The sequence below is a fragment of the Saimiri boliviensis genome, chromosome 2 (assembly GCF_048565385.1).
Source record: "Saimiri boliviensis isolate mSaiBol1 chromosome 2, mSaiBol1.pri, whole genome shotgun sequence".
NCBI classification, from domain to species: Eukaryota; Metazoa; Chordata; class Mammalia; order Primates; family Cebidae; genus Saimiri; species Saimiri boliviensis.
The window spans coordinates 81,409,978-81,425,817 of record NC_133450.1 but is presented as its reverse complement, the minus strand read 5'-3'; the positions used below and the strand labels follow the sequence as shown (position 1 = coordinate 81,425,817).

Genomic DNA, 15,840 nt, shown 5'->3' with positions numbered 1-15,840 from the left:
TCTGGGCTCAAGTGATCTTCCTGCCTCAGCCTCCCAAAGTACTAGGATTACAAGCATGAGCCACCCCGCCTGGCTCTCCTACATTTATTGGATGTATTTACTGCCTATCCCTAAAGTCCTTACGTGTTTTGTCAGAGCAAAAGCAGCACACAGAACAACTGAAGGCAATACTAGGCTACCACAGGACCAAAACGATAGCAATCTGGTATGCCGATTCAAGTGGTAAAAAAGGTCAATGTAAACATCCACATATTTCCACTACTCTCCACCTCCTGAAACTTACCATGGGCAAGACCTCAACCATGCAGATTAGAGCTAGATTTCAGCTTAGTCTAGGAGCCCTACTTCTAGGACTTACCCTTCTCATATGAAGTAACACCACAAGAGAATAAAGCCCCAGCAAAGGCCTAATTTACTAGAAAGTTCGAGTGGCGATATAAGGGGTCATATGAACAATACAGAATGTCCTCCAACAAATCATGAGCTCTTGTGCATGCTTGGACATGTGTGAAGTCTTCTATGAGAAACACTATCTCCTCCTAATCAAAGTGCCAGTTCTAATAGAGTACTTTTTCTTTTCAGTTTTTCTTTTTTTTTTTTTTTTTGAGACAGGGTCTCATTCTGTCACCAGGCTGAATGGAATGCAGTGGCGTGATCTCAGCTCACTGCAACTTTGGCCTCCCGGGTTCAAATGATTCTTGTGCCTCAGTCTCCCAAATAGCTGGGATTACAGGCACATATGGCCCACCTGGCTAATTTTTGTCATTTTTAGTAGAGACAGGGTTTACCATGTTGGCCATGCTGGTCTCAAACTTCTGCTTCAAGTGATCTGCCTGTCCCAGCCTCCCACAGTGATGGGATTACAGGTGTGAGCCACTGCAGCCAGCCCAGATAGTACTTTTAAACACCATTTAAAAATCTCTTCAAGAGATATGGAAACAACCTATCAACAGATGAATGGATAAAGTAAATGTGGTGTATATGCACAAAGGAATATTTGGCCTTAAAAAATACAAGGAAAGGGTGAGTGTATTGGCTCATGCCTATAATTTCCGGACTTTGGGAGGCCAAGGCAAGGGGATTGCTTGAACCCAACAGTTGGAGACCAGCCTGGGCATCATAGTGAGACCATGTCTCAACAACAACAACAACAACAACAACAACAAAAGACAAAGAACAAAACCTGCCATTTTAAACGACATGGAGGATATTATACCAAATGAAATAAGCCAGACACAGAAAGACAAATTCTTCATGCTCTCACTTATATGTGGAATCTAAGAAAAAGCTAAACTCACAGTAATAGAGAGTAGAATGATATTACCAGGGACTGTGGGATAGGGGGAAAAAAGGAGATATTGGTTAATAGGTACAAACTTTCAGATATAAATAACTTCTGGAGACCTACGTACAGCATAGTGACTAACGTTAATAATAATACATTGTATATTTGGAATTTGTAGAGAATAGATCTCAAGTGTTCTCACCATATATACACACATAACTATGTGAAGTGATAGACATCTTAGCTTACTTGTGGTAATTCTTCACCATGTAAGTACATATCAAAACAATATATTGTACACCATAAATCTATGTAAGTTTCATCACTCACAACTAAAGTTAGGGGGAAAATATCTTCAAGAAAGGTCTCAGCTTGGGCATGGTAGCTCATGCCTGTAATCTCAGCACTTTGGGAGGCCGAGGCTGGCAGATCACCTGAGGTCAGGAGTTTAAGGCCAGCCTGACCAACATGGAGAAACCGTATCTCTACTTAAAATACACAAAATTAGCTGGGCATGGTGGTGCATGCCTATAATCCCAGCTACTTGGGAGGCTGAGGTAGGAGAATGGCTTAAACTTGGGAGGGGGAGGTTGTGGTGAGCCGAGACTGTGCCATGGCACTCCAGCCTGGGCAACAAGAGTGAAATTGCATCTCAAAAAAAAAAAAAAAAAAAAAAAAAAAAAGAAAGAAAGAAAAAGAAAGTTCTCAGTACCAAAACATTTCTCAGTGTTATTTCTTTTTTAAGATTTAGAGACAAGGTCTTGCTCTGTTACCAGCTGTTTTCAGGTGCAATCGTAGTTCACTGCAGCCTAGAACTCCTGGGCTCAAGAGATTCTCCTGCCTCAGCCTTCTGAGTAACTAGGACTACAGGGGTGATATGGCTTGGATTTGTGTCCCTACCCAAATCTCATTGAACTGTAACCCCCAATTTTGGAGGAGGGGCCTGATGGGAGGTGACTGGATCAAAGGGGCAGATTTCTCCCTTGCTGTTTTTGTGATAGCGAGCAAGTTCTCATGATATCTGGTTGTTTAAAAGTATATAGCACCTCCCCACTGCTCTCTCTCCCTCCTTCTCTTGCCATGTAAAATATGCCTGCTTCCTCTTCTCCTTCTGCCATGACTGTAAGTTTCTTGAGGCCTCCCTAGCCCTGCTTCCTGTATAGCCTGCAGAACTATGAGCCAATTAAACCTCTTTTCTTTCTAAATTATCCAGTCTCAGATAGTTCATTATTATTTATTTTTTGAGCTTGGTTGCCCAGGCTGGAGTGCAGTGGCACCATCTTGGCTCACTGCAACCTCTGCTTCCCAGGTTCAAGCAATTCTCTCTGCCTCAGACTCCCAAGTAACTGACATTATAGGTGCCAACTACCATGCCAGCTAATTTTTGTAAATTCAGTACAGACGGGTTTTGCCATGTTGGTCAGGCTGGTCTTGGACTCTTGACCTCAGGTGATCCAGCCACCTCAGTCTCCCAAAGTTCTGGGATGACAGGCATGAGCCACCACACCTGGCTCAGGTATTTCTTCACGGCAATATGAGCATAGACTAATATAAAGCGCAAGTTACCATGTCCTTTTTATTTTTTGTAGAGACAGGGTCTGGCTATGTTACCCATGCTGGTCTTGAACTCCTGGCCTCAAGTGATCTTCCTGCCTCAACCTCTCAAGCACTGAGATTACAGACATAAGCCACTATTCCCAGCTCTTCTTACTGTTATTAGTATCATTATTTCCTAGTAAAGACTACATAAATTTCTTAGTTTTTGAAATAATTATAAATATAAATCAATTTTACAGTAACTAGAAATTAAATGCATTTTAAAGCTTTATGGATTATACTACTCACCATATTCTTCAAAAGTTCAGAGGCTTCCTTTATATTGTTTTTTTTTAAATTTTCAAAGGCCAAATTTAGGCCTATTCCAATCAGCTCCTCAAGTTTTTGAGCAGAATGACTATTCATCCTGAAGAAAGTTTGTGCCTCTGGTATTTTGTTGTTTAAAATGGCACTGGCAATAACTTCCTAGGAAAAGAAAAACGTTTGCCTTTTAAGTTCCTTTTCATTTCCTTATTACAATTATCAACATGGGATTTATACATTTATTGAGCATGTAACTAAGGAACTTATATTTAAAATCTATTATTAGACTTGGGGTTAGGTTCAAGGGATATAAAATTGAGTAAAACAAAGATCCTACACTCCAGGAGCTATCAGAAGACACATTGATTATAGTACTGTATAATGGCTGTGATAAAAGTGTCCCAGGGTGCTAGAGAGGAAGGTCCGGAAAAGGAACACCTAAATAAGAAGGATGACCACCACCCTGCGCCACCCCCACCACCTGGACCAGGCTTCCTAGGAGAAGTAACTAGTAACTGATGAGACAAAAAAATTTAAAGACCAGTAACTGTTCCATTGATATAATGAGATAAGAGGGCAGGTGTTCCAAAAAGAGGGAATATCATATGCAGAGGAACAAAGAAAAGAAGCTGTATCAAGCCTTCAGGGAACTACAAATTACTCAATATAACTGGAGAAAAAACTGGAGACAGTAGCAGATGAGACTTGAAAGCAAAGCAGAGGTTCCATCATGAAGAACTTTGCGTATGAGGTAGATTTTATCCCGAAACTGTGGAGCCACTGAAAGACCTTAAAAGCAAGATGTGATATGATCAGATACATATTTATGGAAAAATATCGAGGCAGCAATATAGAGAGTGGACTGAAAGTGATTCAAGCTCAAGATACTGAGGCATTAGAAGGCTACTACCAATAATCTATGTGAAAAGAAATACTTAAAGTGAAGATCTAATCCCTAGAGAGAACAGAAAGGAGGCATTCTCAACCTGACACTTTAAAGGCATCTGTAAACCCCATTAAGCCATATACAAAATTTTGTCTATGTGGACACATTCACATGCCTGCTTTTGCAGACAGGGTCTACAATTTTTATCAAAGTAAACTATAACCCATTGCCCTGACAAAAGTTGAAAATCAGCGATTTTGAGTACAAAGAGGACCACAGAGCCTTACAGAACATTAGAGGAGAGAAACCTGTAAAGAAGAAACCTGTAAAGAAGACAGGAAGGAGGAGACAAAAAAGTAGAAGGAAAACTATGGAATTTCTTACTTTTTAAAGTTAGGCAATGAATAAGAGATACAGAAAATGCAGTTACAGCAGGTACTTCCAAATCTCTCCACCCCAAGAACAGCAATCTTAACCTGGCAGCATCTCAATCCTAACACTTTCATTCCCTATTGATTATGATGATCTGTGTTAAGCTGGTTTAGCTTTTGTTTCTCCAATACCAATACCCTGCAGTGGGTGAAGGAATTCTTCTAGTCCAGGCATCCCCAAACTACGGCCCGACGGCCGCATGCGGCCCCCTGAGGCCATTTATCCAGCCCCCTCGCCACACTTCAGGAAGGGGCACCTCTTTCATTGGTGGTCAGTGAGAGGAGCACAGTATGTGGCGGCCCTCCAATGGTCTGAGGGACAGTGAACTGGCCCCCTGTGTAAAAAGTTTGGGGACACCTGTTCTAGTCCCTAAGTCACACCAATAGTAGTAAATTTTAGCTCTATGATTGTAACTTCTACTGTGAGGGAAAAAAGGCAAACAGATGGATGAAAATTTAACTGGGCAAAATGTCTTAAATTAGAATTTCAGACAGGATCAAAATCAAATATCCTTCTAAGTAATAATGTCATAAAATAAAAATTTCAAAAGATCTAATCAGCAGCAGCAATTCAATTTATCTAGGTGTCAGGCAGAATGCATGAGTTCAAAGTACCAGGCTTGAGCCAATGAGGGAGTATTGCTAAGAGTATTCAAAGTACCAGGCTTGAGCCAATGAGGGAGTATTGCCACTTCACTAAACTAATGGGTTTAGAGTTGGGTGTGTGTTACTGAACCCAAGTGGGCAGATCTGGCATTAAGTGGGAGCCTACCCATGTTGTGAATTAAATAAATGCAGCTTGCAGACATAAATTTGAAGTCATAATCAGAGATCCCAAAACTGTTAAAACCTCAAACCTTTGTCAAACATTCTGAATCGTAAGTGTGTAGAATCCAAATTCTGTTTTTTTCTATTTTTTTCTCAGATCTTCTGAATCTGGCAAATAAAAGAAGTGATAACTACTCATGCTTACCTCAAAGCTGAGTTTCTCCCATATACTGCTTTCCTTTACTTTGGGGACATTTTCATGTACATCATATTCATCTATAGCATCTGTTAGCTTCCAAGGAAACTTTATCATGAAGGTTCGAAGTTCATTAATGTAGCTAGTCAAAATGTTCTCTCCTCTTTGCAGATGTTCATCTAGCTCTGTGGAAGATATCAATGTGCCAATTTGTGTGTACGTGTGTATAAACATAAACCATGAGCTGTTATATAAAAGAATTCTAGAGAAAGTCTAAATTCAAACTTGGTATTTTAAATTTTCAAACAATATGTCTGAGGTTTTTTCTATTTACAAGCAAGTAGCTCTGTATTTTAATACAACCTTTTCCTTTTCTTGTTCTTCACAATTAGTCCCGGGTCTTTCTACCAACTTTCTCAGTATCAAAACCCATTTCACTTCCTGAATTACAAACTGACCTTACCCAAACATAATAAATGATGCGCCACTAGTTTATGCTGTCTCACGCAATAGCAGCACTTGTATCTGTTCTTATGCAGGAACAGCAGAATTGCCCCCTTCCTAGCTGCTATTCTTACCTTCAGTGTGAATAAAAAGCTCCTTTATTTGCTTGTTAAGGAAAGACAGTGTAAGATTAAGCAATTGTTCTGAAAAGTGTTTGCTTTGGGGTTCAGAATAACTTCCTCTAATTGCTGAGCAAAGTAAATCCAATGCTGGTATCAACTCTTCCACATCTGAGAAAGAACAAAAGAAATTAACATGAACACCAGGATCTTCACAATAAAATTAACATATCAAAAAACGTCATGTTACAATCTTCTAAAACATGAAACAAGGACCCTTGTCTTATTTTTAAGAAGCTCACAAAACTTTTATGAAGGCTTATTACCTGAAATCTTAAATGATTCTAATTATTAATAGTCATCATTTACTGGTATCACTGCTAACTACCCTTCTGCTGACCACCTACATCTTAAGTACTGTACTTGGTGTTTTATAAATGCTATCTCATTTATTCAACAACTTAAGAGGTAGGTGGATATTATATTCTCTTTCCATAGATTAAAAAAACTGAGGTTCAGAGGATAAGTAACTTGCCCGAGCTAATTTATAAAGTAAGTGGCAGAGCCAGGCGCAGTGCCTCATGCCTGTAATCCCAGCCCTTAGGGAGCCCAAAGCAGGAGGATCACTTGAGGTCAGGAGTTTGAGATCCACCTGGCCGACAAGGCAAAAACGTGCCTCTTCTAAAAATACAAAAATGAGCCAGGTGTGCTGGTGGGTGCCTGTTATTCCAGGTATTCAGGAGGCTGAGGCAGGAGAATTGCTTGAACCTGGGAGGCAGAGGTTGCAGTGAGCCAGGATCCCACCACTGCACTCCAGCATCCTGGACAAGAGTGAAAACGAAAATGAAAAAGAAAATAAGTGGCAGGGCCAAAATCTGAATTTAAGCCTGTCTGATTGCAGAGCTATTCCGTGTTAAACATTCAAGTGAAAGCAAGAAGTGTGGGACCCTGAATGTTTTATCTGCAGCTGAAGGTTATAATTAAGTGATTCCTGTTTCTCTCAGCACTGGCCCCCATCTTTAGGATTACATCTGTGAGACCAGAATGAAGGGAAATGGGTTTTCCCCCTAGGGGAGGGTAAGGCTATTCCCACTGCTTCTCATTCCAGACCCATCTCCACCCTTAAGAGCTGAGCAGGGCAGGTGAGAGTAAAATGAGGAGAAATCATTAACCACTACAACAACAGAAATGAATAGTGACTCTACAATTGCTAATGGAGCCCAGCTCAATACCAGCAACCAAGCCATTTTCTAGAAACTCAAGCAATTTTTAAAACATCAGAGCATTAGAAAAGCTGGCAATTCAAGAAAGAGGAGACCAGACTCTGCACTCAAAGCAAGAGAGAGGGTGTGGGTTTTTTGTTTTTTTTTGGAGGTGGAATTTCACCCTTGTTGCCCAAGCTGGAGTGCAATGGCATGATCTCAGCTCAGGGAAACCTCCGCCTCCGCCTCCTGGGTTCAAGCAATTCTCCTGCCTCAGCCTCCCAAGCAGCTGGGATTACAGGCATGAACCACCACCACACCCAGTTAATTTCTGTATTTTTAGTAGAGATGGGGTTTCGCCATGCTGGCCAGGCTGGTATTGAACTCCCGACCTCACGTTATTCACCTGCCTTGCCTTTCCAAAGGGCTAAAATTATAGGTGTGAGCCATCACACCTGGCTGACTGATTTTAAACAGAAGGAAACTTTATTGAAATGTTTTTCTGTCCTGTATAAAACTCTTGAATTTGAAAGATCATCTCTTCCTTGCACACTAAAAATACAGAGTACTAAATAAGGTATGAGCAATTTAATAGCCCATATAGTATGAGACCATTTATAGAATATAACACTGTCACATTTCCACAAAGTTGCCTAGGCATGGTGGTGCACATCTGTAATTCCAGTACTTTGGGAGGCAGAGGATTGTTTGAGCCCAGGAGTTTGAGACCAGCTTGGGCAACACAGAGAGACCCCATTCTCTACAAAAATAGCTGAGGGTGGTAGTGTGCACCTGTAGTCCCAGCTACTTGGGAGGCTAAGGTGGGAGGACTGCCTGAGTCCCGGATGAAAGGCTGCAATAAGCTGTTCATCATAGCACAGCATTCGAGCCTGGGCAACAGAGTGAGACTCCGTCTCAAAGGAGAAAAAAAAAAAAAAAAGGGCTGGGTGTGGTGGCTCACGCCTGTAATCCCAGCACTTTGGGAGGCCGAGGCGGCTGGATCACGAGGTCAAGAGATCGAGACCATCCTGGTCAACATGGTGAAACCCCGTCTCTACTAAAGATACAAAAAATCAGCTGGGCATGGTGGTGCGTGCCTGTAATCCCAGCTACTCAGGAGGCTGAGGCAGGAGAATTGCCTGAACCCAGGAGGCGGAAGTTGCGGTGAGCCGACATTGCGCCATTGCCCTCCAGCCTGGGTAACAAGAGCGAAACTCCATCTCAAAAAAAAAAAAGAAGAAGAAACTTTCTAAAAAGTATATAAAATCCCAAGGCTAAGTTTTGACAAATAAATGAGTCATCAGAAAACCCAAGACAGTAATTTGCAAGTTATTAGTAAGATTAAATAAGTACAAATGTAGCAATCTTTATTCCACTTACTTCTTAAATATAAAGGGGATGAAAAATGATCAAATTGATCAGATACAGAAGATTGTGATGATGGGTTAAAAAGATTTTCCTTGCTCTTCAGAAAGAAATCTACTGTGTCCAGCTGACGATTTTCTATCCCAGCCTGAAATGAGAAAAATAAAAATAAGAAATTAATAATAGGAAACAAAATCAGGATTCAGATTAAAAAAAAAAAAAAACTTTATAATTTAATGTGGTGAGACAGGAGGCAAAAGACTACATGAATACCTGGACTCCAGCCATTTTGACTGGGACCCTCCCCATTCCTCCTCTCCTCTCCTGCCTCCGCTTCCCAAAGTGCTGGGATTATAGATTCGAGCCACTGTGTCTGGCCCGATTTCTGTTCCAGAAGAAACAGGTGGTTATTAGAACGCAAAACCTTTCAGCTCTACCATTTTAGAATTCTAAAATGATTCAAAGCTCTTAGGGATTACCCTTACAATTAAGTTATATTCTATTTGAATTAAAACGTTATGGCAGTATAATATAAAGTCATACTCTGTCACCTAGGCTGAGGTACAGTGGCATGATCCCAACTCACTGCAACCTCTACCTCCCTAACTCCAATGATTCTCGTGCCTCAGCCTCCCAAGCAGCTGGAACTACAGGCACACAGCACCACACCCAGCTAATTTTTTTTTTTTTTTTTAGTAGAGGTGCCCAGCCAGATTCTTAGTTGTCTTTTTTTTTTTTTTTGAGACAGAGTCAGGCTCTGTCGCCCATACTGGAGTGCAGTGGTGTGATCTCAGCTCACTGCAACCTCTGCTTCCTGGGTTCAAGCAATCCTCCTGCCTCACAGTCCCAGGTAGCTGGGATTACAAGCCTGAGCCACCACACTCGGCTAATTTTTGTATTTTAAGTAGAAACAGGGTTTCACCATGTCGGCCAGGCTGGTTTTGAACTCCTAACTTCAGGTGACCTGCCCGCCTAGGTCTCCCAAAGTGTTGGGATTACAGGCGTGAGCCACTGCGCCGGCCACATTCCATATTTTTAATAAACAAAAATAAAATAAACTTTTAAAAGTTAAAAAAAAAAAAATAGCATGATGGCCAGGCGTGGTGACTTACACCTGTAATCCCAGCACTTTGGGAGGCCAAGGAGGGTGGATCACCTGAGGTCAAGTGTTCGAGACCAGCCTGGCCAACATGGTGAAACTGTCTCTACTAAAAACACAAAAATTAGCCAGGTGTGGTGGCAGGCACCTGTAATCTCATCTACTCAGGAGGCTGAGGCAGGAGAATCACTTGAACCTGGGAGGTGGAGGTTGTGGCAAGCCAAGATCCCACCACTGCACTCCACATGGGCAGCACAGCAAGATACTGTCCGCGCCCCGCCCCGCCCCCGCAAAAAAAACCGAAACCAAAACCAAACAAGGAGTATGTGGCCTGAGAAGCCTAAAATATTTACTACATGATCATTTACAAAGTTGGTGGAGCGCAGTGGCTCATCCCTGTAATCCCAGCACTTTGGGAGGCTGAGGTGAAAGGATTGCTTGAGCCCAGGAGTTCAAGAGGAGCCTGGGTACATAGTGAGACCATGTTTCTACAAAAAAAAATTAAAAAAGTAGCTGGGTATGGTGGTGCACACCTGTAGTCCTAACTACTGGGGAGGTTGAGGAAGAAGGCTCTCTTGAGCCCAGGAAGTTGAGGCTGCAGCGGGCTTTGATTGAGCCACTGTATGCCAATCTGAGCAACAAAGTGAAACCTTGTCTCAAAAAAAAAAAAAAAAGAAGAAGAAATAAAAGAAATAAAGAAAAAAAAAAAAAAAAGGCCGGGGGTGGTGGCTCACGCCTGTAATCCCAGCACCTTGGGAGGCTGAAGCAAGTGGATTACCTAAGGTCAGGAGTTCGAGACCTGCTTGACCAATATGGTGAAATCCAATCTCTACTAAAAATACAAAAATTAGTCGGGCGTGGTGGCTCATGCCTGTAGTCCCAGCTACTCAGGAGGCTGGGATAGGAAAACTGCTTGAACCTGGAAGGCAGAGGTTGCAATGAGCTGAGATTGTGCCACTGCACTCCAGCCTGAGGAACAGAGTGAGACTCCATCTCAAAAACAAAAAGAAAAAATAATTGCCACCCTTAGCACAAAGCATTGTGCATAAGAATCACGTGCAGAATCTGTCAAGCTGTGGACTGCAAAACCCTGCCCCTAGTCTTTCTAATTCAGTAGGTATTGGGAGAGACCTTCAATTCGCATTTCTGATCCACAGGTCATGGTGAGCTGCTGGTCCAGAAACCAGATTTTGAGAGCCAATGGGCCTAAGTTGTGGGTGTTAATATACCAAGGGAGGTGAAAGACATTGGTGGGAATTATGTTGGAGGAAGAAAAAAATAGGACAAACCTAGGGTCCATGTGAGGTGACTTCCACCAAAAAGATAAACGAGAAAAATTACTGACCCCAGAGGGAGACTATAAACAAACTATGCCTTTGTTCTGAGTGGTGGAAGTAAAAACTAAAGTACCAATTAATGAATAGAATATTCTCGGCCGGGCGCGGTGGCTCACGCCTGTAATCCCAGCACTTTGGGAGGTCGAGGCGGGTGGATCACGAGGTCGAGAGATCGAGACCATCCTGGTCAACAAAGTGAAACCCCGTCTCTACTAAAAATACAAAAAATTAGCTGGGCATGGTGGCACGTGCCTGTAATCCCAGCTACTCAGGAGGCTGAGGCAGGAGAATTGCTTGAACCCAGGAGGCGGAGGTTGCGGTGAGCTGAGATCGCGCCATGGCACTCCAGCCTGGGTAACAAGAGCGAAACTCCGTCTCAAAAAAATAAATAAATAAATTAAATAAATAGAATATTCTTGTTCTTATGACATATATACTAAAGTACTTAAAGTGAAAGGTTATAAAGTTTGCAACTTTAAAATGGTTAAGTAAAAAAAAAAAAAATACATGCTATGAAGGATTGAAAAAAAAATACAATTAAAACAAATGTGGTTTGGAAGGCTGAGGCAGGTGGATCACTTGAGGTTAGGAGTTTGAGACCAGTCTAGCCAACATGGTGAAACCCCATCTCTACTAAAAATACAAAAATTAGCCAGGCTTGGTGGTGCCTGCTTGTAATCCCAGCTACTCGGGAGGCTGAAGGAGGAGAATTGCTTGAACCCAGAAGCAAAGGTTGCAGTGAGCCAAGATAGCGTCATTGCACTTTGGCCTGTGGACAGAATGAGACTTCAGTTGAAAAAAAAAAAAGACACAAATGTGCTAAAATGTTAATAGTTGGTGAATCTAGGTGAAAGGTAACTTAATGTTCATTGTACTATTTTTTAAAAGTTTTTCTGTAGATTAACAAAATCACACATATAAAAGTAATGACCAAATAGTAATTCTAAAAATAAAAACATATGAAAATTTAAATTAGAAACACAACAGATGTGTTTGAAAACAGATTAGAAGCAGCTGAAGAAAGAACTAGTGCACTGGAAGAGATGGAGAAATTATCCACAAAGTAACAATATCTCACAGTGGTTAAGACGAATTGGGTAAAGTGTCAACAGTCTAACTACCTCTGATTAAAAGACCAATGTGGCCGGGCGCGGTGGCTCAAGCCTGTAATCCCAGCACTTTGGGAGGCCGAGGCGGATGGATCACGAGGTCGAGAGATCGAGACCATCCTGGTCAACAAAGTGAAACCCCGTCTCTACTAAAAATACAAAAAATTAGCTGGGCATGGTGGTGTGTGCCTGTAATCCCAGCTACTCAGGAGGCTGAGGCAGGAGAATTGCTTGAACCCAGGAGGCGGAGGTTGCGGTGAGCCGAGATCACGCCATTGCACTCCAGCCTGGGTAACAAGAGAGAAACTCCGTCTCAAAAAAAAAAAAAAAAAAAAAAAAAGACCAATGTGACAAATGGAAAATACATCTTCTTTCTTTTCTTTCTTTCTTTTTGGTAAACAGAGTCTCGCTCTGCTGCTCAGGCTGGAGGGCAGTGCCAAAATCTCACTCAGTGCACCTCTACCTCCTGGGTTCAAATGAATCTCTTATCTCAGCCTCTCAAGTAGCTGGGCTTACAGATGTGACCCACCATGCCCAGCTAATTTTTAAAATATATCTAGGAGAGATGGGGTTTTGGCATGTTGGCTAGGCTGGTCTCAAACTCCTGGCCTCTGCTTGCCTCAGCCTCCCAACTGCTAGGATTACAGGTGAGCCACTGTGCCTAGGCTGGAAAATACATTTTCAATTTTCAAGCACATGGAACTTTCATTAAAACTGAGTAGTCAGGGCAGGGCAGATCACCTAAGGTTAGGTGTTCGAGACCAGCCTGATCAACATGGAAAACCCCGTCTCTACTAAAAATACAAAAAAAAAAAAAAAAAAAAAAAAAAATTAGCCAGGCATGGTGGCACATGCCTGTAAGCCCAGCTGCTCAGGCGGATGAGGTAGGAGAATTGCTTGAACCCAGGAGGCGAAGGTTGCAGTGAGCGGAGATCACTCCACTGCACTCCAGCCTGTGTAACAAGAGCAAAAGTTTGTGTCAAAAACAAAAACAAAAACAAAAACAATAACTGAGTAGTCATGTGCCACATAACAGTATTTCACTCAACAACTGGCTACATTTACAATGGAGGTTCACATAAGATTATCACAGAGCTGAAAAATTCTTACAGCCTATTATTTACTATACTATACTTTTAATTGTTATTTTAGAATGTATTCCTTTTACTTTTTTTTTTTAAGCAGACTATAAAACCAGCTAAGTTCTTCAGGCGGTATTCCAGAAAAAGGCATAAGAGACCACAGCTCCAAGCATATTACGGCTTCTGAAGATTGTCTTTTGGGAAAAGATGTAGAGGTGGAAGACAGTGAGTGATACTGATGATCCTGACCCTGTGTAGGCCTAGGACATTTATGTGTCTTTGTTTTCAGTAAAAAAGTTTAAATAGCAAAATAAAAGGTGAAAAATGAACCTAAATACAACATAATGTCCAAGATGGTTAAAAAAATACAATAATAACAGACAGGCTAAGAGTGAATGAAGTTAAAGCATTCAATGGATCTGTATTCCAAAACAACTAGTTACTAACTATAGATCTAAGCCGGGCACGCCTGTAAGTGGCTCACGCCTGTAATCCCAGCACTTTGGGAGCCCGAGGCAGGTGGCTCACTTGAGGTCAGGAGTTCAAGAGCAGCCTGCTCAACATGGTGAAACCCTGTCTCTACTAAAAACACAAAAAATTAGCTGGGTGTGGTGGCACACACCTGTAATCCTAGCTACTTGGAAGGCTGAGGTACAAGAATCACTTGAACCTGGACTGCATAGGTTTCAGTCAGCTGAGATCACACCACTGCACTCCAGCCTAGGCGACAGAGCAAGACTATCTACAAAATAATAATAGTAATTATTTTGTTAGACTGTATTCTGCATACATTTTTACACATTATATTCCACAACAAAAAATTAAAAATGTGGTTCATTACAGTAACAAATTAAAGGAAATTATGTATATGTTATCTCAGTAGATATAGAATAAGCATTCAATAAAATCCAATACCCCTTCATGATAAAACCTCATAGTAGGGAATATAAGGGAACTTAACCTTATAAAGGGTATGTTAACACACACACACACACACAGACAGACAGACAGACAGACAGACAGAGAGACAGAGAGACAGAGAGACAGAGAGACAGAGAGACAGAGAGACAGAGAGACAGAGAGACAGAGTTGTGTGTGCTCTACTCAGGAATAAGGCAAACAGTACTTCTAGATAATGTTATACTAGAGATCCTAGTACCACAAATAAGAAAAAAGGTGGTGGCCAAGTGTGGTGGTTCATGCCTCTAATCCCAGCACTTTGGAAGGCAGAGGAGGGAAGACTGCTTGAGCCAGGAATTCAAGATCAGCCTGGGGCACATGGCAAAACCCTATCCCTAAAAAAATTTTAAAAATTAGCTGGGTGTGATGGCATGCACCTGTTGTCCCAGCTACTCGGAGGCTGAGGTGGAAGTATCCCCTGCACCTGGGAGATGGAGGCTGGCAGTGAGCGAAGACTGTGCCACTGCACTCCATCCTAGGTGACAGAGTGAGACCTGGTCTAAAAAAAAAAAAAAAAAAGAAAAGAAAAGAAAAAGAAGGCCGGGCGCGGTGGCTCAAGCCTGTAATCCCAGCACTTTGGGAGGCCGAGGCGGGTGGATCATGAGGTCGAGAGATCGAGACCATCCTGGTCAACATGGTGAAACCCCGTTTCTACTAAAACTACAAAAAAAAATTAGCTGGGCATGGTGGTGCGTGCCTGTAATCCCAGCTACTCAGGAGGCTGAGGCAGGAGAATTGCCTGAACCCAGGAGGCGGAGGTTGCAGTGAGCCGAGATCGCGCCATTGCACTCCAGCCTGGGTAACAAGAGCGAAACTCCGTCTCAAAAAAAAAAAAAAAAGAAAGAAAAAGAAAAAGGAAAAAAAGTGCTAAAAAGTACATACGAGGATGTAAGGCCGGTTGCCTCGCAGGGAGGCCGGACACACCCACCTCTGCACCCGGCACCAGGTTCCGCACTTGGCACCTAGCTCTGCCGCATGGCTTCTCTCAAAGGCTCCGGTTAATGCAACTCTGGCTGGCTCTTGCACTGGAAAACCCGCCAACAACCTGCCAACCAACAGCGGCCCAACCGCTCCCCTGGACCTAATCAGAGCACCCAGCTGTTGCTCGTTCCTCCTAGCTCCTCAGCTCCCTCTGAAGCTGACTGCCCCTTGTCATGGCTAGTGCATTTAGGAGAAGCCAGGGATCTACCCCTGAACACACTAACCCTTGGCTAAGACCACTGTCCACTGTGCCTAAGCAGTCAGGCAAACAGGACAGTGGACAAAACACCATGGCGAGTGCCGGGTGCGGTGGCTCATGCCTGTAATCCCAGCACTTTGGGAGGCCGAGGTGGGTGGATCACAAGGTCAAGAGATCGAGACCATCCTGGTCAACATGGTGAAACCCCATCTCTACTAAAAATACAAAAAATCAGCTGGGCATGGTGGCGTGTGCCTATAATCCCAGCTTCTCAGGAGGCTGAGGCAGGAGAATTGCCTGAACCCAGGAGGCGGAGGTTGCGGTGAGCCGAGATCACGCCATTGCACTCCAGCCTGGGTAACAAGAGCGAAACTCCGTCTCAAAAAAAAAAAAACCCCACACTCCATGAAGTCAGGAAGACTTCTCCGGCCCCTTTCCCCGGGACCATAGAACCTCGCCCGGTAGCTGAATAAATTGGCATTTAATTTTCTTATACTGGCCTCAGTTTCCTCATTTT

General features: G+C 42.6%; 1 protein-coding gene across 7 annotated transcripts in view; it reads right to left on the bottom strand.

The window, feature by feature from the left end:
* The window catches only part of SPG11 (SPG11 vesicle trafficking associated, spatacsin), a 100,613-nt gene that overhangs the window by 60,684 nt on the left and 24,089 nt on the right, over positions 1 to 15,840 (bottom strand). For all 7 annotated transcript variants that reach the window (XM_074393685.1, XM_003928917.4, XM_074393686.1 and 4 more), the window contains 4 exons: positions 8,572 to 8,704; positions 6,005 to 6,160; positions 5,436 to 5,611; positions 3,131 to 3,307 (listed from right to left, as the gene is read on the bottom strand). In XM_074393685.1, the coding sequence (XP_074249786.1) occupies positions 3,131 to 3,307; positions 5,436 to 5,611; positions 6,005 to 6,160; positions 8,572 to 8,704 (642 nt within the window). The remainder of the gene's footprint in view (positions 1 to 3,130; positions 3,308 to 5,435; positions 5,612 to 6,004; positions 6,161 to 8,571; positions 8,705 to 15,840) is intronic.